Source organism: Larus michahellis, chromosome 4 (genome assembly GCF_964199755.1).
Source record: "Larus michahellis chromosome 4, bLarMic1.1, whole genome shotgun sequence".
Lineage (NCBI taxonomy): Eukaryota > Metazoa > Chordata > Aves > Charadriiformes > Laridae > Larus > Larus michahellis.
Window position 1 is genome coordinate 67,764,476 of NC_133899.1, and position 26,498 is coordinate 67,790,973.

Here is a 26,498-nt window from a genome sequence, read left to right on the forward strand (position 1 = left end):
CAAGAGAAGAAATGGGAGTGAGTGGGTGAGCCTGTGTGTGTTCCTGTGCAGGATGGGATGGGCAATTACAAAAATGGGAGGTAGAGAGGGAGAAAAATGAAGATGGATGGAAGTAAAAATATCTGCTAAATGCCAGCTGTCCTACTTGGATGGTGTGGGATTGTTGCCTGTGGTAGTCTCAGTGTTTGTCTAGTCTTGATTTTAAACCTATAGATTTTTTTACCATGACTTATGTAACCTAAGCTACAGTAAGCTCTGTATAAACATCTGGATATGTATTATATTCAGTCTGTAACTAGCGACCTAAGAAAACCTGATAATGAGAGCGATTTGTTATGATACAGCTTGCTGGGAAAAAGCAAAACAAAACGATTAGACCATCCTCCGTTGAAAGCAGAAGCTTTTTAGGGACATATTTCTCTAGATGAAAATTTTATTAATAAGTTGCTTAAAGCTCTTCTTTTTCTTTTTCTTCTTTTTTTTTTTTCCTGGGGACGGATCAAAGAGTCTTATAGAACCCACAAATAGCCGGATGGTTTGGGGGCTCCCCTCAGATGCCACCTATTTCCCCAACAGAATTTGGAAACCTGCTGTCATACCAATTTTGAAATTTACTTTTGCGTGTTTTCCTGCTACCTCGAATGCATTAGATAATTTATTTATCTTTCCCATGCAATTTCTGTTCGGTGGTTGGCTCTGACACCAAATCGATGCTTGCAAATGGGGAAGAGCGGCAGTCTCCCTGCCTTTGTGTTCTAGCCGGTCTTGGTCCTGTTGCCACTGCTAGATGAAATCTCACATTTCCAGTGGAGAGTAATGCTTGATCCAAGTGTCACAGAATTACTCACCTTTGGAGGTTTCCTTCTGGTGCTGCTATTTCTGTCGCCCTTTAACTGAAACATGCTTCATTACCATATACAGATCTAAGACACTGCATTACCCATCTCTCATACCATACTGTAGCTCTGGTATTCCTTTTACAAAAGGTTTCTTGCGATACAACCCATAGTGAGAAGCTGGCTGTACTAGTGTGGAAATACAGTGTCATTTTAGTCTGCGTTTCTAAGGAAGTGTCACTTCTGCAATCACTCTGTCTGGCCATCGCCCCTTTGGGTGCCTGGCCAGCAAGCACGACAGTTGACAGGAGCGTTGGAGACCCAGAGATACTGAATTCCTACAGAACTTGTTCCTCGTCCCCGATGAGGTGTATGGGCTGGTCCACCAGCTGGTAGACTTGTAGCTCTGAATCTGCCACAGCACAGGCTGCCTCTTCCTTGACCAAAGCAAGACATGAGGAGGGAAGGAAATGAGAGGTGTTACGGGGGGTACAGAAATATGACAAAAATCTGAGCACTTCAGAAGAGGGAGTGTGAGAGAACGTGGCGGGGACTGAGGGTGATGTGGTGACGTTATTATGGTGAATATGGGGGGGGTGGCAAAGGGGAAAGATGAAGCCTCATTTCCTACTCATTTATTTCTATAGTTCTGCTGCTTGTAGAACAACGTGTTTTCAGGTAGCCAGGAATATCAGATGCCCTCTTTTTATCCGCCTGCTGCTACATTTCTGAGGATTACATCTAGTGTAGGGGCTGGTAGTGGGTAAGAAGCTTCTCAGTGCAAGAAAAGGTGTTATACAGAGCACCTGTGTATCTGCTTATTCCGTTGATCACATACTGCTTTCTGTCTCTTTGGGGGATTTTTGGAAGCTTGTGGTGTCACAGAATAGCTACCTTCTGATTTCTGTGCAGGAGGAGATCAGAATGCACAGATAAAGAAAGAAACAAAATGATTCAGAGTTAGTCATCCTGAAGACCACTCGGATTTCTTTCATCCTCACAGTACCCACCATACTTCTGGCAGTACCCTGGAGGAGTCAATGACAGACTGCGTGTCGCCATCCTGAGTGCTCACTTCTGGTGACTGATAAAAAGGGGAGGGGGGCGATGCATGGCATCTAGTTAAAACTGTGCAGACCTAATTAGAACTAAGAAGGAGGTGACTTAAGGGATGAATTGGTCCAGGGTGTGGACGGCTTTTGTATGACCAACTAGAAGTTCAGAAGGGAGGAAAAAAAGTGTGATTCTTCAAGTGAGCTCCCTCTATGCAGACATTTCCCTATTTTCCCCTTTTCTGGTTTCTTCTGTAGTTGTCCCTGGCTGATAGTCTGAGAAAGAAATAAAGAGGCTGCAGAGAGAGAGAAACAGAAACATGTGTGTGTGCATGCACATGTGTTTGTATGCATCTGACTACTCTAAATGTAATCTCTGCATCCCTATCGTTGGCTTTTCCCTTGGCACTTTACAATGAGTAGCTGGAGTTTTTTGTCTGTCCTGTCCAATAAATAGCACATCCCTGTTGGATGTAGTTTACGTCTTGTTTGTTATAAACAGGCTATCAGTGAGAGAGTGTGTTGCTCTTTCCCCTTCTTTGTTTCTAATTCCTAATTTTCACAGTTGCTGCGTGCTTAAAGCCCATGTACTCCTGATATCTGCGCTTGCTCTGGTGTTAGCGTTTGCAGCTCCAGTGGGATTTTATTGCTGCTGGGTGCCTCCCCCTACACAAATTCCCTCCCATTTTGCTCAGAGACGAGGGTAATGGGTAAAGGGAAGTGTTCAGTTTGAGGAAGCAGGCTTTTTGCATCCACGTGACTAGCACAAACACTCTTTGAATTACAGGCAGGATAGAGGATTTGACAAGACAAGGGAACTGCTGGTGTCTCAGGAGACCTGAAGCACTGGAGGAGCTTGTGTGGGTGGAGTGGAGTTTGAGCCCCTGGGGAACATTAGGAGAGTGAGGTGCTTCACAAGGAGAGAGTTGTTTTTAAAGCAGTGCATGCTCCTGACGTTTATTCTCACTATTGTGCTTTTGCTGAGCTTCTCTGCAGGAGACCGAGTGTCCCACTAAGTCCTCTCATCAGTTGCCACAAATGGACCTGGAGTGTATTTTGCTTCCATCTGTTTGATTCGTTTGTGTGGGTGTGTTGCATGCCTTCAAGCCATGGCCTGTCCTCAGGAGTATTAAATATATCGGCAGGGAACAGCTGGTTGATGCTGTACTGCTACCCATCCCATCGTAATGCTACAGAGACCTAAGCTGCGTTTTCTGAAAGTTGTAAAACCTTCTAAAAATCTCAGTGACAGCTGAGACAACAGCTACTGTCCTTGATGGTCTTAGCTGCAGAAGAAGAGGTGAGATGAAGAGAAGGATGAGAGAAGTTGGAAGTGATGCTGGCTTGTTGTCTTCCGTATCCAATTTCCCTTTTCATACCTGATGTTTTCATGTTACTTTCACTCTCCCAAAAGTGAGCTCTTCAACTGCTAACACCGCTGCTTCTCTTGTTCTTTTTTCCCAGCCATGTTTCTTGTGTATTCAGCAGGATGCCCTACTTGTTTGCATCCCTTATGCTTATCTTGTCCTTTGTTGCAACTTTTTATAACTCAGATGCCTTCTATGAGCAACTAACCACGTCTGCCTTGTTTGCCTGTTTGGTGGTCATGTTGCTCACGTTGCTCACGTACTTAGTGAAATGCTTATATATACCATTACAGTGTTGCAATATGTTATATACTGCTGTGAGTTACAATATTTTAGTATGTTTCTATCCAGGCACAAGGGAAGCTAATATTAATTATATCCTGATTGATGCATTGGTAATTTATAGGTGTCACAAGCTACTTTTTGACTACAGCAGATTCGTGAAAAGGAAAAAAAAATAAAACCTGTTGATAAAGTTGAGCACTGGTATATATTTCTTCCAGAGACATTGATTCTTCATCATTGCAAGTTAGACAACATCACCAAGAATGTTGTAGCTAAAGTTTATCCTGCCTTGGCACAGAGAGATGGACTAGATAGCCTCTTGACATTCTTGGCTGTCTTGTCTATTATGAGCCTGGTTACTTGGAAGGAAAAAATTCATTTCTACTGTGGTGGAGAGCAACTGGACTGTATACAGTGTACCACCCTGTGCAGGTTGTGTAGCACAGGCACCGCATGCAAAAATAGCTGTTTCCTTTGGGTGAGGAGAAGGCCATCTAATGGTCTTATTGTTCGTTATGCCTGAGCTGGTAAGTTGGTTTGCCACAGACTGTGCAGCATGGGCTCTTTCAGGGTTAAAAGCAGAAGAATTGTTCCCCACAGAGTCTTCTTTTGTCCTTCCAATTTTTTAGCTTTGGCTGCTCTGACCTTCTTTTTCTCTTCATCTTCTGCACACTGACAAGGTATACATCTTAGGAAATTACACCTACCAGCAGCTCCCACATGAGCAGGCTTGGCCGCAGGAGACGTTTCACTCTTTGTTTGGCTGGCGATGAGACACTTGTGTCATTGAAAGATTTTCCCCCTACATCTTTCTTTGCTTTTCTTTTAATTCTTTTTTTGGCGGTCGGGAGACTACAGCAAACACCAGTCACCTGGCAGTTATTGCTGCAAGACGAACAGGTGATTACAGGCAAAAGCCAGGCAAGATGATCGGTGGAAGAGAGAAGAGAAGCAGAGGGGAGCCTGTGCACAGTGCCTATTAGAGAGCTCGCTTTTCATTAGCACAGAAGCCAGTTTAAAGGAGCAAAAGCAACAGTTTTTCCAGCTTTTCCTTTCTGTGTCAGACAAGATTTCTTTGAGTGCAAATGGAAAATAGAAGTCTCCTTTCTGCTCTCATGGGGAAAAATTAAAATAGTTCCATATTTATCGCAGCAGATATTTTAACTCCGTCTATTCCTTGTCTCTTTCTACTTTAGCCTTTCAGGTACTATTTAAGTTTTAGAACTCAGAGCTCTTCAAAAATAATTTCCTAGCTCTTTTCTTCCACACTAAGAATTCATGACATAAATGTTAGTTCTGCAGTGCTAATATTTAGCGCTAGTGTGTCAGGTGCTGGACTGGCAGACCTTGGAGATCTAAATCTAGATCTACAGAATAGATACAGCGAAGATGGCAGTAGGTCACACGTCCTCCTCTGTGATCTGCTGGTGTGTCTAACCTCTTGCTGCTGTGAGAGTCACTAAAGGCAAGGGATTGCAGCAGCGTGTTATCCTAGGCGAGGCTCACACCTAGGCTGGAAACAGGCTGTTCACCTTAGACTTGCCAACACTGATTCCAGTCGCAGGGAGAGCAAGGTACACATATATTTTTGCTTCCATAAACATAGTAGCTACTTGCATCCATAGCATCAGTTGCTAGGAATTAGGCTAGAGATTAATTGGGCTTAACATAAAATCAGGCTAATTGCAGAGTTGGTTACAAAGTCATCTACCTATAAGAGGGGGCTGTTACGAATGATGGAAATTAGTTCTTGGCACATGCTACAGGTCACTACCATTTTATTCTGGTATCATTAGTGAACCGTAGGTAGTAGAGGTACTGAACTATGAATTCTGTGACAGAAATGTTAGAAAATTAAACCATCAGGCTCCTTTTCTTCATTGGTGATCTAATAACTATCTGAGGTCGAGCAGTGGGCAACCTTCATTTCTTCAAACTTGGCCAGTCTTTCTGTGTTTCTGTAATCTTTCTGAGTATGAACAAACCTTTGGTAAAAAGTCACGTTGCCTGAAATGATAGAAGTAGAAGCAGGTTCCTTTTCTCTGCCTGACAAGATATGAGCAGCTGCCATCGAGCCCAGCTTCTACTGAGAGTAAAAGGGACGGATGCAGCTACAGCTTTCCTGGAGGAAAGAGCTCTGCAGCCACACAAGATCAGTTTTCTCTTGTGAGATGAGAGTCTGCTTGTCAGCACGGTGCTGATGGGCAGACTAGAGCCTGCTTAGCCCTCTTTGATAAAGTACTGCAGGGGCAGGGATTAAAGTGCTTGTGAGACAAAAGGGGAGATGGTGGGTACTTGAATAACAGGAGCTCCTCATGATGGTTGAAGTAAGCCAAACCTAGGCATCCTTCGTTTAAGGAAAAGCACATTCATAATTACTGTGCTGGTAGAGGGTCCAAAGCGTGAGAAGGATCTTGTCCTAATTTCCAAGGCAGCTTTAGGAGAGAGGATGCTTGCTGGTGTCCTGTGCGGGTAGCCACTCAGCAAAGATTGAAAGGAGGCTTACAAGCTCAGGGCTGAAAGCAGTTGCACTAGTCGCTCCTGCGTGAAGCCACTATTGCCAGTGTCTAAGCCTTTTCATTCTCTTAGGTTCACAGACTAGCAGACTTAAGCCCAAAAAGGTACTGTTTGCTCATAAAGCTGGTCCAACATACATACATATAAAGGCTCATGCCTTTCCAGCAACTCTGTACGCTCTCTGGGGAAGGGACTCTCTGCTTCTGTTAGTTTACATAGTGCTGAGTACACTGGATTGTCCTTTATACATTATCTAGTAAACAGGACCAATTCTAACATGTTATTGTCAGTTTGCATTAGCAAATTCTGACGTTGCCTCTTTCCCAATTATAATTGATTAATGTTTATCAAAACAAGGTATATTGCTGTATTTTGCATGTGTCCACACTTGTTCTTGCTTGTTTCCACTAATATAGGACTGTAGGTGGGAAATTTCAGAAAATAAAAATTTGAACTTTGCAACTTGAACTGGCCCTTAAATTGGACCCTTTACAGAACTGAATATGTGTCCTTCATCTTCTGTCAAAGCTCCCAGTGGTTACTATTGCGTTTGGCTAACTTGCTGATAGCCCAGGCTAACTGGTTGTAATCGGCTTGCATTTCTCTTCTCACAAATGGACATCAAGGGTCAGATCTCCCTTCACTGATGTCAGTCAACTGCCTCTGTTGAATTTACTCACCCTGACATAAATGAGAACAAAACTAGGCTCCAAAGCTTCTGTGTTAGTTGCTTGTGGCAAACTGGTCCCTTGAAGCCGAGCTGAAAAGAGAATTAGACCTGCCCTGTGTCACTGGTAATGTGTAAGGCATATGCCTCAACTGTTGTAGGTAACTGGACTTACTGGATGCTAAAAGAAAGCACAGAAGCCCTAAGAATAGATTGCTCTTTTTTCCAAATGTAGAGAATAAAACTGAGAACTACAGAGACTGCAGCGAGTTGGTTATATGCAGAAAAAGTACTGCATAGCAGCAGCTGTGTGCGTGGTCTTCAGCCCTGTCGTGGAGCAACCCTTCCTTTTCCCTCTGGATGAGCAGGCACTGATAATTCTTTGGCGCTGCTGGGTCTTACCCGCCTCTCGAGGCTGCACGCAGAGAGGCAGTGATGACAAGGACAGTGAGGCACCAGGGACTAGTCTCAGGCAGTTAATTCTGCTGGCAGTGCTGAGGAACTTACCAGCTTTTTGGTCACTGCTGTCCTCAGCAGTATTTGAAGTAGCTTGCTAAAGACAAAAGACATAGGTGTCTATATGCCAGTGCCAAGCTCTCTACAGCTTGCAATTCCCTCTATAGTTTATTTTATTTTATTTGAGACTCTATTTTAAGTTCACGAGTGGAACCTGTTCTCGCCCTCCTCTTTGTTCTTGGAAAAGTACATCCAAAAAAGAAAGAAAAAAAAAAGAATGGGACTGTTTTGAACCTTGAGAGAAACAGTTCAGTCTGGGAAAAGCTTTTGGGTGACAGGCTGTTCTAGCTGACCTTATTCTCTTAACCTTATTATACAGCGATTGTACCTCGTTAGCCTCTGCTGGGTGGAGCCAGAGCTGTCATCTCTCTGGCACTCACCCTGTATTGCTAAAAGCTAGCGGAGATTCCCCTTTGGATCCAGTTTGAGAGATCTGTGATTTTAGAGCAGAGCTGACTTTTTCAGTTTGGAGTGCAGCAAAGTAATTAACAGCTAAGATCTAATAGGAAATATAGAGAGACTTGTACTTGCTGACACAAATAAGGTAGAGTACAAACTTTTCCTGGGCTTGAAGCCAACTGGCTCTCTTTCTGGGATTCTAAAACTCAGAAACAATCGCTTTATTATTTCTCATTTCTGCAGAACATGGTGGCCCTCTGCTCTTTTCATAAAAGAAATGGCTATGTAAGAAATACGACTACTTTTCTCATATCTGTAGGGAGCAACTTATGATGAGAACCGTTATCCTTTAAGGCACCCATCTCTGTTCTGAAGATGGAAGGGCATTTAGGAAGACTGTATGTTTACCTAGATGAACTAAACTAATAGGAAAATAACAGTGCCTCTTTTGAAGTAAATCTGGTGGGAATAATCTTGTTGAAACTTCACTTCTGACTATAAACTTCCTCTTGCCACCCAAGAGGGGAAACTGCAATTGAAATCTGCCCTTTTCCTGCAGTGGTGCTGCTAAATAAATGAGTCACCTGTGAATTACAGGGCAGTAAATACATCCACCGACACCTAATAAAGCAAGGCAGAGTGAAGTTCCAGTACTTTACGGTGTCACCGGAACCCTATGATGTATTTATAGCCAGCTTCCCAGTTTTTCCTTTTTTTTTATTTATGTTGTACTCCTACAGTTTGGCTTTCTTGGCCTTTCTGCTTTTTGCCTAAGGCGGTCTACCCAATGGTTTGCAGCGAAGGAAGGTTGGAAGGCAGAAGTTACACAAGACGACTCCGCAGCACAGGGATGACACACAGCAGCTCTCTATTTCTCCTGTTCAGGGAGTACCGGGCATTTTCTGTCTCTGGCCAGGGCAGTTTGAAGTGATGCTCATCTCTTTTGTACATCCCCTACACTTAAGCTGTGGGGAAGTGTTGGTGGCAGATTGAGTGGGGAAAGGATCAGTGATTTGTTTTGGAGCTTAGTAATTTATTGTCCATGGAGGGCTGCCTCCCGCAGCAGCCCAAGAGGTACCCAGCATCAACAGGGGCTCAAGTACGGCATTACTGTTGTTGAACGCTGATGACTACCTGTGTCTGAAATTTATTCAGAACAGATTCCCTGTATTTTACAAATAAGCTATTCAGTGATATGTATTTAGTACAAATCCTTCCCCCTTTCCCCTTAATCAGGTCCCCTACAGTTTAACTACACGATAAATATTTCCACTTTGTCTATGGTCTGGGTGAAAGTCAAGACTTCTGTGGCGAGGGATTCAAGGTGGATACCAGCAGCATCCTCCTGGGTCGGAGGATGCCTTTCAAGAGTGATATGCCAGGTTATATTCCCTCTCTTCTCCCAAGTACAGTTAGGATAAGGGGACAGCTTCCTCTTGAAGACAGGATCCTCCTGGGTATCCCATCACATACATGGCAGGAGCTCCAGCCTCCTCAAAAAAACTCAGGGCTAGGAACAGTTGTCTTGCACAGATAAAACTGCTCTGTGCCCTGTGCATGGCAGTGCAAATCTGCCAGCTAGCAGGCACCTGCGCCACAGGTTCCTCTCCCCCATCTCCGGCTGTGTGCCTTGTTGTGAGGAAGGCTGATATTCACACTTTAAGGCTAACAAATGGCCACCAAATCAGTGAAACGTTCATACTAACAGCATGTACTTGTTGGGATGGAGAATCTTGGTGTCTGTTCTGTTCAGTTCCCATGTCTGTCAGTCACCCACTGGCTCAACGCCTCTAAGCCTCTGTTTCCTTATCTGCAAAACGGCGTAGTAATACCTAAAGCTCTTGAATGGCTTCATTAATAAAAGATTTTAAAGCACGCTGAGATTCTTAGGTGGCAGATGTTGGATAAATTTGAAAGTAATATTCTTGCTTTCCAGCTTAACCAGCCACAATCATTGATTAAACAAAACATTGAAGTATTTCTGACTGCTTTAGCCCCTGATTTAGGTCAGTTAAACTATAATATAAGTTACTGTGAAATAGATTACAAGCATATCAAGCTCCGCTAGAAGTACTAGGTGTGCAACTTGGGTTGATCATTACAAGTTACTGACGTGTTGTACCGAATCGAGATCAATGACCGAAAAGAGCACATCTCTGCGTTAGGGAAATACTTATGAAATGAGCCAAGCAGGTTTCTGAGGTGCATGTGAACACAGCTACAAATGTGGATGTAGAGGGGAAAACAAAGAAACTTACAGTCATAAACAATTTATTCTGGTTAGAATGAATAAATGAAGAAGAGGGAGGCAGTGCAGTGCAAGGCCGGTCCTGGGGCTCGCTGGCTCCTTTTCCAAAGGTCCTTATTGACTCCCTGAGTGCTATTGCATAAGTCACTTCATTGTTGGTGCCTGGCTTCCCCAGGGTGACTGGGGATTTTTGCCATGCAAATTGATAGGCAATAAATTACTAGATACTACCACATTTATTTATTAATTTATGGACTGCAGTGTCTGGCTGCAGTCCTCACTCTCCGAGGATAAAGTGCAAATATACCTGTTTGGGCTCAGCCTATTGTTGCAGGAGCGTTTTTTTTAAAAAAAAAAAAAAAAAAGGAAAAAATAATCTATAAAAGCAGTATGGAGTTTTAATGAGGGCCGACAGTCCCGGTTCTCACTTTGCTCCTGTGCAGCTGCGGCCACAGGACGAGCACTAGGACGGAGCGGCGCGGGGGGGACATTGTTAATTAAGCGGATCCCTGTGGCATGGCAGGGGACCGAGTACCGGCTGCGCCCCCCCACCCCTCCTCCGCGCCGCACCAGACTCCTGCCCCCGCGGCTCCTCCGGCTCCGCGCCCGCGGAGCGCCGCCCCTTCACGGCAGAGCGGGACCGCGGCGTGACCACAGGTGCCCGTGGGAGGCGGGCACGTCCCGTCCCCGCACGGACGGGGGTGGGCGCGTTTCCCTCGAGGCCGCTCGGGCCTGGCCCCCGCCCCTGGGCGCGGACGGACGGGGGCGGCTGCCGGGCACCGGTTCCCCGGTGCGCTCCCCTCCGCCGGGACAGCGCTGGGAACTCCCATACGAATAATTTTTAGGGTTCGGGGTGTTCCTCGCTGTTGACGGCGCCGGCGCCGCCACCCCCCAGGGGGCCGTGCCGGGCCCGGGACCCCCCGCCGGCGGGGCCGGGGGCGTCGAGCGCGTGTATGAGGCACCGGCTCATGAATGGCGGGGGCGGGGCCGCCGTCCGGCCCCGCCCCTCCCCCTGGAGCCAGCCAGTCCCTCTGCGGAGAGCTGCTGCCGCCTTCATTGGCTCGTTGCGGCCGGGACATTTGCATACGGCTCGCCCATTCGCGGAGCCGCTTGCCCGGCCACCCCGGCTGTGCTTCACCTGCGCCGCCGAGTTGCCCGCACTTGGCGTGCCGGCCGCCAGCATCCCGCCCCCGGGTCCGCGCCGCTCCGCGTCCCGCTCCGCTCCGCGCCGCGCCGCTCTGCCTGGCCCTCCGGCCTCTCCTCTGCGCCTGCCTGCCCGCCCGCTGCCCACCCGCCTGCCCGCTGTCCGCCTGCCTGGGAAGACCTAACGTTGCCCTGCCCGGCTGCGCGGGGTTAATCGGCTTGAGCCCTCGGTCGCCTGGATCCGGTGGAAGGAGGATAACAATCCAGATCTCTGTGTGTGTGTGTGCGCGTGTGCGTGTGCCTAGCAGTTCTGCATTGCAACACTTGCTAGTGGAGAAGCAACAGAACCCCCCCTGGAATTGGGATAAAAAAAAAAATATCAAAAATTTACCTGGGGTCTCTGGCTTTTTTCTTCTTTTTCGTTTTCAGTAGTCCCTCTCAGCTTAGTGAGAGGCAGGGATCGCAGGCAGGGAAAAGTCCTCAAGGACTCCGGGATCCTCGAGGAACCTGACAAGTGCAAGCTCCAGGACCCTCGCGCTGGCATGTGCGGCTTTCCTGCGCTCTCCTGGAGGCTCGGTACGGCCGCGGGGTTCCTGGCACAGTAGATCCAGCCCTGGGAAACGGCGCGTCTTATTCTTCTGTGTGTGGTTACTAACCTTCCCCCTTCCCTCCCCTTCCCTCCCAGCACACGCTCTCGCACAGACACATACTGTCTCTTTGCCTCTTGAACAAACACGCACGCCCGAGAGCCTCGGAAGCGACTCTCCTTTCTGCTAGCATGGGTCCCCTGGCATCATGAACCTTATTCTCTCTCCCTGGCTGGAATTCAGACTGCCTGTCTGTAGGTGCCCTGTGCCTTGACCATGCACCTGAGAATAGACCCCAGCATTTGCCCGGGACGCCGCCCCGCCTGGACCCTGTGGATGTGCTCCCTCTTTTGGGGATGTATCGTCAGCTCTGTGTGGAGTTCCTCTAACGTGGCTTCTTCTGCCGCCTCTTCCTCGTCTGTATCTCAGGCTCAGTATGAGCATCACTTCCACGGCAGCAAGCACCACTCTGTGCCTATCTCTATCTACCGCTCCCCTGTCTCCCTCCGAGGAGGACACGGTGGGTTCCCGCTCTTGTTTCTTTCTAACCTTTTTGCAGAGCAGCTGGAGCAGCAGAGGGAACAGGGATGACGCTGTGACTCCGGGGGAGGGGGGTCCTCCCAGCCCCTCATATTTCCACCATTACTCCCCCTCCCCATTAACCCTCTTTTCCTCCCTTGTCCCCTCCCTGAGCAGAGCCCAGGGCTGTGGACGGGACGCTTTCGGAGCCAACTTCCCCGGCCGGCGTGGTCCAGCAGGATGGAGGGTGGGGGCTGGTGGGGCCGGGGTGAACTCGGGCCACTCCATGCCAGGCAGCAGCGCCGAACATCTCGGGGCAGGCGGAGGGGCACCCGCTCCCATCCCTCTGGGAATGGGGGTCCTCCGGGAGGGGATCGCTGGCTCCCGGCTATAGCGTAGTCGTAGCGGCTGACGTGGTCCTTGCAGCAGTGCATCTTCCCTCCCACTCCTCCCGGGTGCCCCACTGGGGGCTCAGTGGAGGTGCCTGCCGTGGCTTCTCCCCTACCCTGCCCTCTCACTTGCTCGCAGCCTTTCCTGGTGAAGTTGTCAGGTGGCTCAGGGCATACAAAGGAAACGGTGAGGTCTCCTTACCCCTGCTCTCGGATCCCTGCTGGGAGCCTGGCAGTGGCTTCCCAGGAAAACTAGGCTACCCAGGAAATAACAGGGAGTGGGTTTCCACTCTGGCAGCAAAGGAGAAGGGGAAGAGGGAGTCTGAGGGATGCCAAGGGAGAGGGGGGGACCTGCCAGCATCCTGCCCCTGAAATGCTGAGCAATGCTCAGCAGCTAGGCCAGCGCTGCCTTTGCCTGGCTCTCCTGAGTCTGCCCACCCTGAGAGGAGTTGGCCCAGGCCTGGCTGATGTGGGGGCTCACCCTCATCTCCACTTTCACATCTCCCTATGTCCCTTGGCTTCTGCCTTCAGCCACATCAGCCAGGAGAGGCAGGCAACCCAGGGCCTGCAGGGCTGCAGGTCAGGGTCAGGTCTGGCCAAGGTGTGAATCCTGCAGCAGCTAAGCTCTGCTACCTTTTAGGTAAAGATAGCGAGTGATATACCAGAAAGGTGACTGAAGTCTCTGCCATTGTGCCTAGCTCTGTCCTTCTCTTCCCTCTCAACTTGCTTTTCCTTTAGCTATTCCTGTTGGAAACCCTGTGGGGCAGGGACTGGCTGATCCCCCATATCCCTAACTTTTGCACAGTAGTGACTATTTCACATGGTCCTTGAGTATTGCTGCAAATAACAGGGCTCCTGCTGCTAATGATTAATAACCCATAACTGAGTTTCACATGGGTGGTGCTTAACAGATGGTCTTGATGTTTGGCATGGCACTGGTTCCCTTCCCATGTGGGGCCTGAATGTGTTTCTCTTGCTTTTTGGGGTGGATGTGAGCTTTGGGGTAGAAGTGGGAGACTGATAGGCTGACAGGGTGCTGCCACTTGTGTCTGCAGAACTGGCCGCGCGTGTCTAGCTCAACCGGTTTTACCCAGTGCCGTTTTGGTCCTGAGTCCTCGCCTCTGCAGCATGGTGCTGTTCTGCAGTGCCCTGGGCTCCCCCCTCCCGCACTGCCAGAGCACCCGCAACCTGCCCTGCAGTGCTCCCAGCCACCCTTTTCCTATGCCCGCCAGCAGCTCTGCCAAAGCACCTCCTGCTAGCGCAGCCCTGCTCTGCTGGTGCTCAGTTGTGACCCGCAGCATCTGCCTCCTGGCTTTGTTCCTGAGCCCGTTCCCTCTCCAACACGCCTTGGCTCAGACCTGCGATACTGAGCTCCTTCTATGATTCTGCCAGTGTACCTATAGCCTTAATTGGAGGTCCATCCCTCGCTATGTTATTTGAACTTTTCAGACTGCTCTGCTTGTCATCCGAGCGCTTAGCCATGATACTCCGGGTTTCAATATCCCTGTAACCCTGATACAGCTCTGCTAGCACATCCTCCTATCGCCTACTGCAGCCGTGTCATGCGGCATTTCAACCAACTGTCCCAGGGCTCTTCCCTCCCTTCTTCCAACCAGTCCTTTCCCTCATTTCTGAAACCGGTTCTTCTTCTTCTGGCCCTGCACAGACATGCTTTTCTAGCTGAGTGCTCCTATGATGGAAGGGGATAGCAAAATCTGGCTCATAGGTCACTTGTGAGGAAAGGAGACAAGGATGTCGCAAAACGTGATAGTGGTTAGCCTTGATGTAAAAGGCAGGCAGGAGTCTGCGGGAGAGTCACATTCTGTTTCCTGGTCAAGAAATGATAGTTCTTTTCTCCTTGATGACTTTTCCATCTGCCCTGAAAGCCCAGCAAAGCCTCATTTAAGAGCCCTGAGCAAAAGCTGTTATCAACTTCAGTAAGAGAGAGGCATTTTTTCTGTGTCCTCATTGCAGTAAGGAATCAAGGGGAATGGAGAGCTCGGGGAGCTCAGGCTGGTACATAAGCCAGCATGAGATTTTTTTTTCCTTTTCCTAATCATGCCATGTAGCAAAGCTGGCATGGAAACCCCTTTTGGCCATAAGTAAGCCGGGGGGGGGGTGGCAGAGAGAGATAGGAAAAAGAGACCACAAAGACAGCTGGTCTTGTAAACACACGCATGGTTTATTTTTGTGTTTTCTTTCACTGTTGGATGACAGAGGCCCTTGGAATTTGGATCCGTGACTGTTGAGGAGTCAGATCCCAGGGAGGCCATGCACTCCCTGTGTTTCCTGGGACTTTGATTTTTTTTTTCTTTGCTATGAGGAAATAAAAAATTCACTCTGACTCCTGCCCTATTTGGTGGCTACATTCATACTGGTTTTAGAAGGAATCAGGTCAGGACTGCATTCACCTGCCACATTGCCTCCCAGTCCAGCAGTGCTGACCACTGTGGCTCGGTTTTGTATCTAACTGTATTTTGCTTTTTTCTCATACATCTCAGTAGATTTTAGTCTGTTTGAAGAAGCGGATTAGCATCTAGAACAGAGGAAAGGTAAATGTCTTGCAAGCAGCGAACACTTGTTTGGAGTTTGTCTTCAGTGCTCCTTTAAAATCAGTGGAAAACCTTCTTGTGGCTTAAATTGTACAGGACCGCGCACAGATCTGGCAGTCGTTACAGTGCTGGTGTTACGAGAGTTAATTCTGAAATCACCAAGCTGGTGCTTTCCGGTACTTGAGCTGCAACCTGCAAATGTAAAACTTGGCACGGCGCATCTTCTCAAGGAGAAAGTCTTTGTAACCGGTTTACCTCCCAGTCAGCAGGGGAGCAAGCCTAGCCAGGCAGGGGACTTCAGCAAGTCAGAAGACTTTTTTTTTTTTTACATGTGAGGACCTTCCTAGACTGGCAGAATCTTTCTCCCCAAACAATAGGAAGGGAAAGCCATGATTCCTCTTTGTTTCACTAAGGGCTTGTGGGACAGAGGGATGAAAAAATCCACGCATGGAACAAAGTTGGGGTTGTGTTTCTTGAAAGTCCTCCTGTGCTTCCCCTTAGCTATTTAGCACCCTGCCGGGTCAGCTGCTTTACCAGAGCCTGCAGCAGTGGCTTCACAGCCCCTCTTTACACATCTTCATCGCCTCAGCTGATGAATAATGCATGTCTTCAGTTGACAGATAAAATGAAGAGATTTGTGTGTGTTTTGTCTTAGTGATGAATTAATTAATTTTGTTTCTCCTTTTCTCCTCCAGCTGTTTTTTCTTTGGCCCTCCTTAATGGGGGGGAGCAGGGGTGTACGGAGGCAACGGGCGATGCCTCGTGCAGGTTGCCCCAGCCTCCAGAGTACCAGCTATGGGAGCAGTGGTGGGCCCGGAGGCATTTCTCTTTTGGTTTTCACTCTGTGGGGACTAGGCTTGCTCAGGCTGTTGCACAAGTCACAGCAGAAAGTGAAGGCTTGTCATGAGGGCTGGCAGTGAGCAGTTGCCAGATCTTGTAGGTGTAACTCAGGCCTTAGTCAGTTCTTAGAAGTTCTGTCATTTATAGGAAGCATTTCTATCTCTTGTATCTTTCTTTTAAAATTAGCAAATGAGAACAAATGCTTGGACAAATCAATATAGTGTTTCCATGAAATAGGCAGGTATTCTGCAAACCAGTGTCAAAGCTTGTCACATACAGCCTTGACAGCGTACCCTCTTTATAATACACGTCTCCTACTCCTTGCTGCTCCTCCAGTGTGACCTATTACTCATCTGAAGTGTCTTTGTTACTGCAATCCTGCCTTTTCTGTAAAGTAGAAAACTAGTTCTCAGTCCTCGGCACTGCCTGTTCCCTGGTACCGGGCAGGACCTTCCCTGTTCCTCCGTCGTCAGAAGATTACTTTGAGTAAAGGCTGGTAGCTTTAACAAAAGGGAAAAAATCATCCTGTACAGAGCAGTCAGTGATCCAGTAAAATTAACTTTATTCAGAGCTGAAACTAGGGTTGCAGTTAAGTTCTGCAAAGGTGAAAATCTAGAAGTCTGTCTACTTTCCGTGGCTTGCCTCTAGTCTCTATCAACAATGAAACCTCATTTTTTTTTGAAAGACTAGTGATTTTGTATGCCTGAATGTTTACATTCCGTTCCTCAGGGACATTAACAATGACTTATATTTTTAAAGGAAGGTGAGGTCTGTTTAAATTGTCTGAAGCTGGCTATCCAGAAATCTAAGCATCCAAACTCACTAGTCCCTTATAGTCTTGTTTAAGTGACTGTAGCTGAGCTTTACCCCCCTGCGCTGAGGCTGTGTAGCTCTTCTGAGAAATCACAGCATTTGGTAGTTGAACACAGGAAAATTCTGGTGTATGCAAAGGCTGCTTCCTTAAAGCGAGGTTACTATTTGACTTACTATTTGCAAACTTTTATATGAAACAGTTTCTGGTAAGGTGCTTTGACTTCTCATTCTGCTGTCCTATGGAGTGCTCAGTATTAACCATTCCTAACTTGGAATAGCTTGCACTGTACTGTAAAACTGAGGCTTAAGTCTGTTTGCCTGGTACTTGATCCTGGGAGATCCCAATAATCTTCTGAGATCTGGAACATAAGAAACCTAATGCTGTTGTTGAACCCTGTCATTCTGATTTAATATATGTCTCTGTGCCCTTTGAAACATTGCTCAGATCCGTGCTGCTGAAGGTGCAGTCTCATCAGACGTGTTTAAAAAAATGCTCTTCTGATAGCTACTTTGTGCTTGTGCAGGATCTCATGGCACATTTTGCAAAAAAGTGCGAATGCTAGTCCTGAGTCAAAATTAGATCAGGGCTTTCTTCCCTCTTATATTTCCTTTGCAATTTGGACTGGAGAGAGGTTTCTTTTTCTCTTTATCATTTCTGCTTTTGGATAATATAGCCCCGACTTGTCAAGCAACTGCCACATTCTGCTGCAAAGGTGACTGCATTTCAAAGACAGATGAAGGATCCTGCTGTACGCTTTGTATAGGCATTGAAGTTGTAAAGAATATTGGGATATGTGACACAAGCTACACAGTCAGAATGCTGCAGAATGAGAATGGTACTTTTTGTAATATTTCAGCATTTAAAAAATGGAAGACATTTTTCTTAAAGATGCTGGGCAGTTTTGCGTGTTGGTTTTGTTTGTTTGTTTCTTTCTTTCTTTCTCTTCTTTTGCCATGGCATGAAAATACATGCTTGAACAACGTTACGATAGTCACTGGGTTATTACATACAGTACTGCTGGAAGCTCAAAATTCCTTACACAAGGTCTCACTAGAAGCAGGAAAACTTACGTAGGTCATTTAAGGTGGGAATACTAAAAAGAACAGGACAGTCTTTAGCTGAATGTGGGAAAGTTCCATGGTTTGCCATACAGAAGGTAACCGAAAAAAGAGCTGGAGCTTATAAGTGCAAGCAACAGAAATTTTGTCTGGGAAGTACGCAGGATGACCATATTTTCTCCATTTCCATGTGCTGTGCCTTAAGAAGACTGTTTGTCTGTGTAGTTGCCCAGGATAGTGGTCCTCTGTGGGTTGGTAGACATTTTTTGGTTTTACATTTCTGTTCTGGTGGGCTTTGATAACTGTGAAAGATCACTTACACTAAAGAGAAAAAGGTGGGTTTCATGTCTTCTGTGTAACCTCGGCACACAAGACGACATGCTGTTGATCAGTGGCTCCGATTTGTTCTATGACCTTGGTGAAACACTGCCTTTCTCTCTGACTTGTTTCCTTCATCTGTGAAATGAAGAGAAAACCATTTATCTCCTAGGTGAGGTGAGCAGTCCTGGTGTACTTGTGTGCTTTGAGATCTCTGGCAGGGAGCCACAAAAGTGTATGAAATCCCAATAGTCCTCTTGGACTTTAGATGTTGGAGCTTGCTTCGACCTCTGCTTGAAGGACAAGAAAGACACCTTCAAATTCTGGACATAGATCCCAGTAGCATTTTCCCTCATGGCTCTAAAGCCTGAATGGGCTCTAGTGCCATGTGCCAGCGTTGGTGTTTCCAGAGGAGCGGGAGAGCATTTCAGCTGGAGTGCCGGCTGGGCCGAATTCCAGGCAGCCACCAGAGCCGGAGGCCTGCAATTCGCCACGGCTCCCTCGCCACTCTCACAAATCACTTGTTTTGCACTCTCTTTGTGTGTGTGTGCGCGCGTGTTGTTTTTGCACATTAAAACATAACTACTTATACCCCTGAGTGACTTTCCCCCAAACTATGAATTTAAAGTACTTCCGACACTGTCTTTTAGAATTTGAATATAATTATATGCTTTGGGTGTAAATTGTGGTTTTTGCTACATGAGAAACTAATGGAAATGATCTGCCTGTTCCTGTAGTTTACAGATTATATGCTTTAGATCTGAGGATGTATATTTAGGCTGCTTTTCTGTATGGTGTATTAAAATGAAAATGAAGTTGGTGTGAGCTATAGTGGTTGCTAAGCATGAATAGCAGGCTGATAAAGGACATTACTAAATTGATCCAGTGCTAAGGTTTACTTTATCATCTCTTAGTTTTGCACCTTTCATCTCTTTGCATTCTTGTTGATGGAGAAGAGGAGGGTGGAAGATATTTCACAGTCTGTAGAGCGCCTTGTGTCTGCAGAAGCTCAAGGGACAAGGTGAATGAATCAGAAAGATGCAAGATGTTGCTAAAAAAAGACCCTTTGCTTATTCTGTGAATATCATATGGTAAAGAATCAGGGAAGACTTTGTTTTCTAGAGGGCTCAGGAAAAAAGTACCATCAGGCTGACTTGCCTGTTTATGCAGCAGGCCAGGCTCCATGTAATAACCGTAGACTAAATCCATCTCTACAGCATCCTTGGAGTGTGGTTTTGAATTCAGAGCAAATCAGAATATCTACGTCAAGTGGATCAAATGATTAGAAGGGGGGAGGAGGTGAAGTTTGTTTTTTTCCAGCAGTTTGATCTTTAGCATTGTGCTGGGTGGCATGAACTGGATGTGTTCGGTGAACCCTTTGGTTCCTTGCACATCTGCTGCACTGCCCAGCGAGTGTCTTCATGACTCCCTGTTGCAGCTGGATCCTGCAGTTGGCAGCAGCCTGCCGCTGCTGCTCCCGCTGGTTTGCTTAATGAGCCCAGCCAGTGAAGATGGGACAGGGACGATATCTGGAAGTGTTCCTTTCTAGCTGGTTCTGCATGTTTTCTGTTTCAGCTACCAGATGTTCCAGTGCACAAATGTCCTCCGCCGTTGGTGAAGGCTTCCAACCATACTATGAGGGCAAAGCAGCAAAGTAGGGAAGTTTCCCAAATAGCTTTGGGAAGGCAGTTACAGAGTGGGGAAGGGAGAGAACACACAGTTCTCTAAAACTGTGTCTAAACTGCGTATCAAGCACACTGGTCATTAATAATGTTTCTCCGTATCTCATCTACATACATAAACATGGCTTTCGAGAAGCCAGATCTACCAATGTTTTATTAAAATTTAAAGTTTTCAACACTGTTCATTTTGTCCAGCAGGAAAACAAGCATGTACTTGTGCTAGCAAAGGTTGCAAGATGGCTTGAGATCTTCCTGCATTCTCCAGGGCAAGGGAACACGCTTGACTGAAATAAGAATTGACCTCAAATTGTTGAAGAAATGCAAGTGTTTTCAAATAGAAGAAAAGAACAGGGAAAAAAAGTCTTGATTAGTTTTGATTTGGTTATTACATTACCTGGATATAGCAAATGGGTTCTGCCAAGATTTTTGGCTGTTAACAGTGGAAAGGTTCTCACTGTCTGGTTGAACACTTAGGAATTCCTGTGTTTATTGGATTAAAACCTCTAACTCTCTTGTACTCTTGTAACTTCCCTGAGTTACGGTGATCATCTGAGACAGTTGCACTCAAAAGACTATTGGAGCTTGTAGATATACAGACACACATTTTCTGACCTACAGGCACTTTGGGTCTTTTAGTACCTGGTGAGGTGAAAATGGAAACAATAGGTAAAAACCTGACATTTTCCTCTTTCCTTTGTTTGTTCATCTTGATTTGTTTGTCTAATGGTAGCCACTCTTATGCTTTTTTCACATTCTGATTATTCTGCTCATAATTATGGTGTTCTGGGCTGTCACGGAAGAGTTTGTCATTCGCTGATGTCCACCGAGTGCAGTATTTAAGAATGCTGGTGGCCTGTATCGAGACATCTGCTTCCGTAATGTCTCTGTAGGTTTGCAGAAGAACTCCCTGCTCCCCCAATGTCATCTTTTCTATGAAGTTAAGTAATGAATGCCAAAGCTATTCCAAGTTGCTCTGATCTTGCTCCCCTGTCTGCAGTCCAGCATATTTCCGTCAGTGTAGGTTTGAAAGATACTGATGGCTTTGAATGCCTTTTCACTTTTTATTATCTCACCACGGAGTCTGCTCTCCTTCCTGTGCCCTCATGCATTCAGAGGCAGTTCATTAGAGGCAAGGAAAAGGCAAAGAAATTAATTTTCCTTGAGAAATGTATTCAGCACCTTATATAGGCTTGAAGAAGAGAAACAGAGCAGAGAATTCTTACTATCTTATTTTTAAGCTTTTGGTTTTTTCTATGGAGAATCTGCAGAAAAGTGTCTGTGCCCTGCAAGCATCCCTTGCTTTTCTGACATTAGGCACAGCGAGCATGCCAGGCTTGCAGTAGTAGTACTGGAACAGAGTAAGGTGATGGGGTGTGCCTGTCTTTCTGAATTGATGTGTATTAGCTTAGTAAAAAAAGGATATATCTTGTAACCAAAGATCAGGGTGGCAAATTCTGCTCATATGAATGCCAGTAGTGTATATCTAAGCTTATTTCGTTTCAGCTAATTGTTATCCAGACAGGGTGGTTTCTACTTAACAAGCCGTAGACTCAGGCTACTTTTCCTGGCTCAATCATTAGGAAAATATACATTGTCAAAAGGAGCTGCCTCCCCTACTGGACTAATTAATACTTGATAGCTGATTTATAGCAGTGATGAAAACCTGAACCCTTTGTGAATTCCTTGGTGAGAAATTTTGCCATTGATATCAGAGAAAATCCCACTTAGCAATGGGCAGTGCTGAAGAGATTTTTCCTCAGCAGCAGCACTGAGCAGAACTGAGGAAAAGAACCCCCAAACTTTTTCCCTACCTCTGCCACTGGGTTACCTTGACATACTGCATTGTGAATTTTAGGAGGACCTCGTATATTGCCAGGTGTTTCAGTTTCCCTATGCTGTTGTGCAGAAATGTGACGAGTATTTAAAATCTCTGACATAATCCATCTGAAAGGAAAAGCACTGTATTGTTCTTTCCCAACACACTGGAAAAATATTTTTGAACTTCATCTGGAATATTTGGTCATTTGAATTTAGGGACCATCACAGTGCTATGGCTCCTGGTACTGTCTTTGCATGAAGTCCTGGGGATTTATCCTTGTAATGCCCTGAGAGGGATTGGTACCTTTTCCTGCAGTCAGTTCTACAAAGAAATATTGATCCTCATCCCAAGAATACAGTGTCAGAAAAAATGGGGAAAGCCTGGGCTGCGTGGTTAAATGCAGTGAGTTTTTTCAGTCATTTCTTTCTGGGAGCAAATGATTCTCTGCTGCTGGTGACTGTTTCATTTACTGCTTCAAAGATCATTACGGACATGCATTTCTCTTTGCTGGTTCCAGAGCTCCAGGGGGATTTTTTTACACCAGTGACCCAAAGAGCTGACCACATCACCCCAACCTCTACTTTCAATGTCCCTGTTCACTGTCTTCTGCTTCTGTCACAAGTTAGATTTTTTCTGAAACTGTTCAATCAATTCGTTTTACCAAAAAATTGTGAACAAAGTTATTGGGGTGATTTCAGCTAGCAAGGGAAAGAAGAGGTGAGGGAGAGAAGAGGAGGAAGATAGAAATTAAGGTGAAGTGTAAATCAGTCAAGGGTACAGTTCCCATTCTTTCTTTCTCTTTAATCAGAAGTAAAGGAGGCAAGGATTATCAGAAGAGCCATTAAAGATCCAAGTAGTTCTCAACAAAAGACACGGACAATTTGAAGCTGGAGGAAAAAATACACTAAAGAAACAGGAAAGGAAGGAGAAGTATCAGAGCTCAGCAGCAGGGTTGGCTCCTCTTGATCTGAACTGAGGAGGTTCAGACTGCTCTGCCGAATGCTGTAGGGTCTGCAACTGGCCCACCAGAGCCCCGTGCTGCTGCTGTTCAATGTACAGTGGTCCTTTAGCCATGCACTTTTTTGATCTTAGACCTGGAATTCAAAGTATTCCGTATGTTTTTACATATCCATTTGTAAAACATCCATCTACCCTGTGATGGTTGAAACACCCATTTAGCGTATTTTTAATTTTTTTTTTTTACCATTGCCTGTGTTCTTGGAAGTCTTATTGCCAATATCTAGAATGAGACATTAATACATTTAGGTTATTACCTACCAGCCTAAAAAGTCAAAGCAGGTTTTTTTTTTTAAAAAATATTTTCTGTGGTGAGAGAAAGGGTGGATTCTGCTGCTGCTCAGCATGGGAAGAACTACGCAATACTTCATTTGTATTATTAAGAAGGTCACTGGGACAGGCACAGGTAAAGGCTGGGCTGTACTGCGGTCTGCAGTGGTGCCTCAGGGGGTGTGCTTGCCCTGCCTGTGCTCCCCTGGTGCACAACAGGAGACAAAAAGGAGCAGTTCGTTCAAATGCAGTGTCTGAATAGCGGGCATTTTTGTCAGGGCATCCCTGCATGTGTACATAGGGATATGTGTAGCATTTCTCCTCAGGGAAGCTTGCTTTTCTTCAGAAGCAGTATCTGTTTTTTACATTTCTGCTGAAGTTTAGGATTATGTGTAATTCATGTCCGTAGGGAAGCGCAGTTCAGATTCAAGAAAGGGCTAGGGGCTGTGTGTGGAGACCGTTTCCCCCTGAATACTGAATAAAGACAAAGCAGTCCTATCTTCAGGAGCTCTTTGTTTCTTCTTTTATCCCATTTCACAGCCTGAGCAACCATCCTACAGCAACCCTTTTCTATAACCTTTTTGGATTTCCTGTTGGGATTCAGGGGTACCTTCTAGTGAGGCTGATTCAGTCCCTGGCCTTCATGTAGCTGAACTCAACTGTGTTTACAGAAGTCCTAGTCAGTCCAGAAGTTTAAAATATGGCGATAGAGAGTCCCTGATGTGATATAACAATGCAATGTCGTCATTTTATGGTGCAGTGGTAATGGTTTCTAATTATTTATAAAATAATGATAAAATTGTAAAATTCAATAAATCATTATTACTTACATGATCCTCATACAAAAAAAAAAATATGCAGTGGATGGCTCCTGTAAAAGATGAGATTTCTGTTATCTTTGCTATCTCTGCATATCTTGGGGTGCAGTCATTCCAGAAGAATTCGTGGGAAGGTTTTAGGATCCTGTCATGCACACTCTATAAATTCACAGACAAGACTGTAGCTATAAGAAAATCATTTGGAGTCTTGTAGTCTACAGTCTTGTAGTCTACAGTCTTCCAGTAGGAAAGATTCAGGAACTAAAAAAGATTTTTGGTTCAAATTACAGTTGAGTCATGGATTCTGTCAGTAATCTCTGAGGAGAAGGCTTGGAAAATGTATGAGTGAATGTAGAAATTCACTGATAAAGAAATCCTGCCTTAGAGTTGAGGTAAGCAAGGGACTAAACTGTCCCAGAATGCTGAGCTGCAGATAAACTCACAGTACAATCAATGATATGTCAGCACCAATTTTGGTTAGATGCTGATACACAATTAGAAGAGACATATCCAACCTGAAGGAAGAAATTAATCTCACAAGATTATAAGAATTGCCATACACATTGGTCCATCTGGTCTGGTATTCTGTCTCTGGCCCTGGCCAGTGCCAGATGCTACAGATGGATGCAAATAACCTCTTTGATATGTTTAATTGTATATCCCAAGGGAGCGTTGTGGTTTTTTTCCTTGACCTCACAAATGATGATCACCTTATGCTGTAAAGAACTGAGAAGGAGACTCGTTGCAGTTTTATCCTGGTTATAATGATTTTACATGCCATTCTTAATATCAAGAAGTCTGTTTCTTATGCTAACTTTTTGCTATGCTATTTTTACATTGCTATCTCAAAGCATTTTGTGTAGCTTCTTAGAGCATCGCAGCACTGATAGAGGACAGGCAACCAGTTTTTTATTTCTTGTTCTAAGAAGAGAAAATGGGACATGGAGAGGGAAAGCAGTTTGCTGAGTCAGAAACTGTTGCCACATTTAAACAGCCTGAGTTCTGCTGAAGTCCCTGGGTTTGCTGCTTTCTGTCACTTCACTCCCAGCCATCAGGGTGCCTAATCAATAGGCTTCAGTGGTTAATGGAGTTTAGGCTATCTGAATACAGCCGTGCACAGAGTCCAACCTGACCGTACAACCTGGCACTGGTGATGTCTGGTCCACTACACCATTCACATTGCTTTTACTTGGTGGCATGGCTACGTTTCTGTCTAGGATTTCCTCGCAGAATTATGTGCACACGGGTAGGAGGCACATGCATATTTAGTCTGACATTACCAAGAGGTATTGACCATCATGATTAATCTATGCATATACATTATACATGCATATACATCCAGTCCAGTGTGTCTCAAATACTTTTGATTTACCATTTGCGGGCAGATTGTTGGTACAGTGCACGTGCATCAGGTCTTTCTGGAATAGTTGGCTCGCTGCACATGCATTACAGCATTGACCTGGGCATAAGCACGGGAAAACTGGATGTCCAGAAATGCCAGACATATGGATGTAACCCTCCAGCTTCCTTAGGCAGAGTTTCCAGATAGAAGAATAAAGCATCTTTGGGGAAATCTGTGCATATGGCAGCCATACCTCTTTCTCTTTCTAAGAGTAACCTGCACCAGCGAGTTCTTAGGACTGGAAATACGATATGTGTGTGTGTGAGAGAGAGAGACTACGCATTGCTTAGCAGAAAAGCTGGATTTGTGTGCATTTTTGTGTAAGAAAAATGACCTCAGCCATGCTAAATGCTGACAGAAATGTTTTCTGTTCTGCCTCCAAACTGCATAGGTGTTAAGCCTGTTGCGTCCACTTTCAAACAGTAGCTGCCGTGTACTCATGGTGTTTCAGTTACAGTCTATGTTGCATAGAAGTAAGTACTTTCTATTTAGTGTTTTCACCTAAAGTAATGCAAGCCTCCCAGACAGCAGCTTTCAGATAAGAATATCCCACAGGGAAAGAGGCGGAGTGATGTAAGCAAGGAATATGGAAGCAACAGCTTCTGACTGTGGGTTCTGTTTTGACCCTGCCTTCTGCTATAGCTCTAGACAAATCAGAGCTTCATGTCTTCATGCTCTAAAATCCCAGGTAGTAATGGGGAATTTAAATACTTGCTTATTTCCTAGTGGCTTGGAAGGCATAGCCAGCCTGATCTTATAGAAGACATTTGGCATCGAGACAGTCTGGTGTGCTGGCACCATGCTCCCAGCTGGCTAGAGGTCACTTCAGTACTTTTGTCAGCGGAGTCTGTTCTTTCATGGTTAAAGAAGTACCTCTGACCTGTGGATCCCAATTTCAGCCTCAGCTGTGGCAGAGTGCAGAGTGTTCATGTACATTGGATGAAAATCTTTATTGATCTCTCGTATTTGTCTAGCAGTTGGCAGACTCAGCAGCAGTAAAGGAATGCCAAGGAACTTCTGGCCTGGGCAGAAAGGACCTCCCTGTGTTGTAACCTATGATGTGCGTAGAGTAGGGTACAGAGAAAAAAGAGCTGTCCCATCTAGTTTATTCAAGATTTCCTTTTTTTTTTCATCTATGAAATGAGACAAAAGCCCCAAATGTTGAAAATGTTGACTTAGCTATTCCAAGGAATTCAGAGGGTTGGTCCAACTGTCTTCTTTCAACAGCTACTGCTCAAGGGATAGAGATAGATCATATTTTTATGTGAAACATCCAATCACCTGATGCAAAATGATGATAATGCAATTCTTTCTTCTGGGCACAAATGCACCCATTGTATACATTTGCTTACGACTTAAAACCACATGCAGGAACTTAAACAG

At 45.6% G+C, this 26,498-nt stretch overlaps 1 protein-coding gene across 40 annotated transcripts in view; it reads left to right on the forward strand.

Annotated features, from left to right (window-relative positions):
- NRXN3 (neurexin 3) overlaps positions 1-26,498 on the forward strand; it is a 1,053,186-nt gene that overhangs the window by 656,168 nt on the left and 370,520 nt on the right. For 6 of the 40 annotated variants that reach the window (XM_074585419.1, XM_074585420.1, XM_074585417.1 and 3 more), the window contains exon 1: positions 10,946-12,137. The exons of the other annotated variants lie outside the window; for them this stretch is intronic. In XM_074585419.1, coding sequence (XP_074441520.1) covers positions 11,894-12,137 — 244 coding nt within the window. In that variant the 5' untranslated portion in view covers positions 10,946-11,893. Of the gene's footprint in view, positions 1-10,945; positions 12,138-26,498 lie in introns of those variants that run through there. 40 annotated transcript variants of the gene reach the window in all.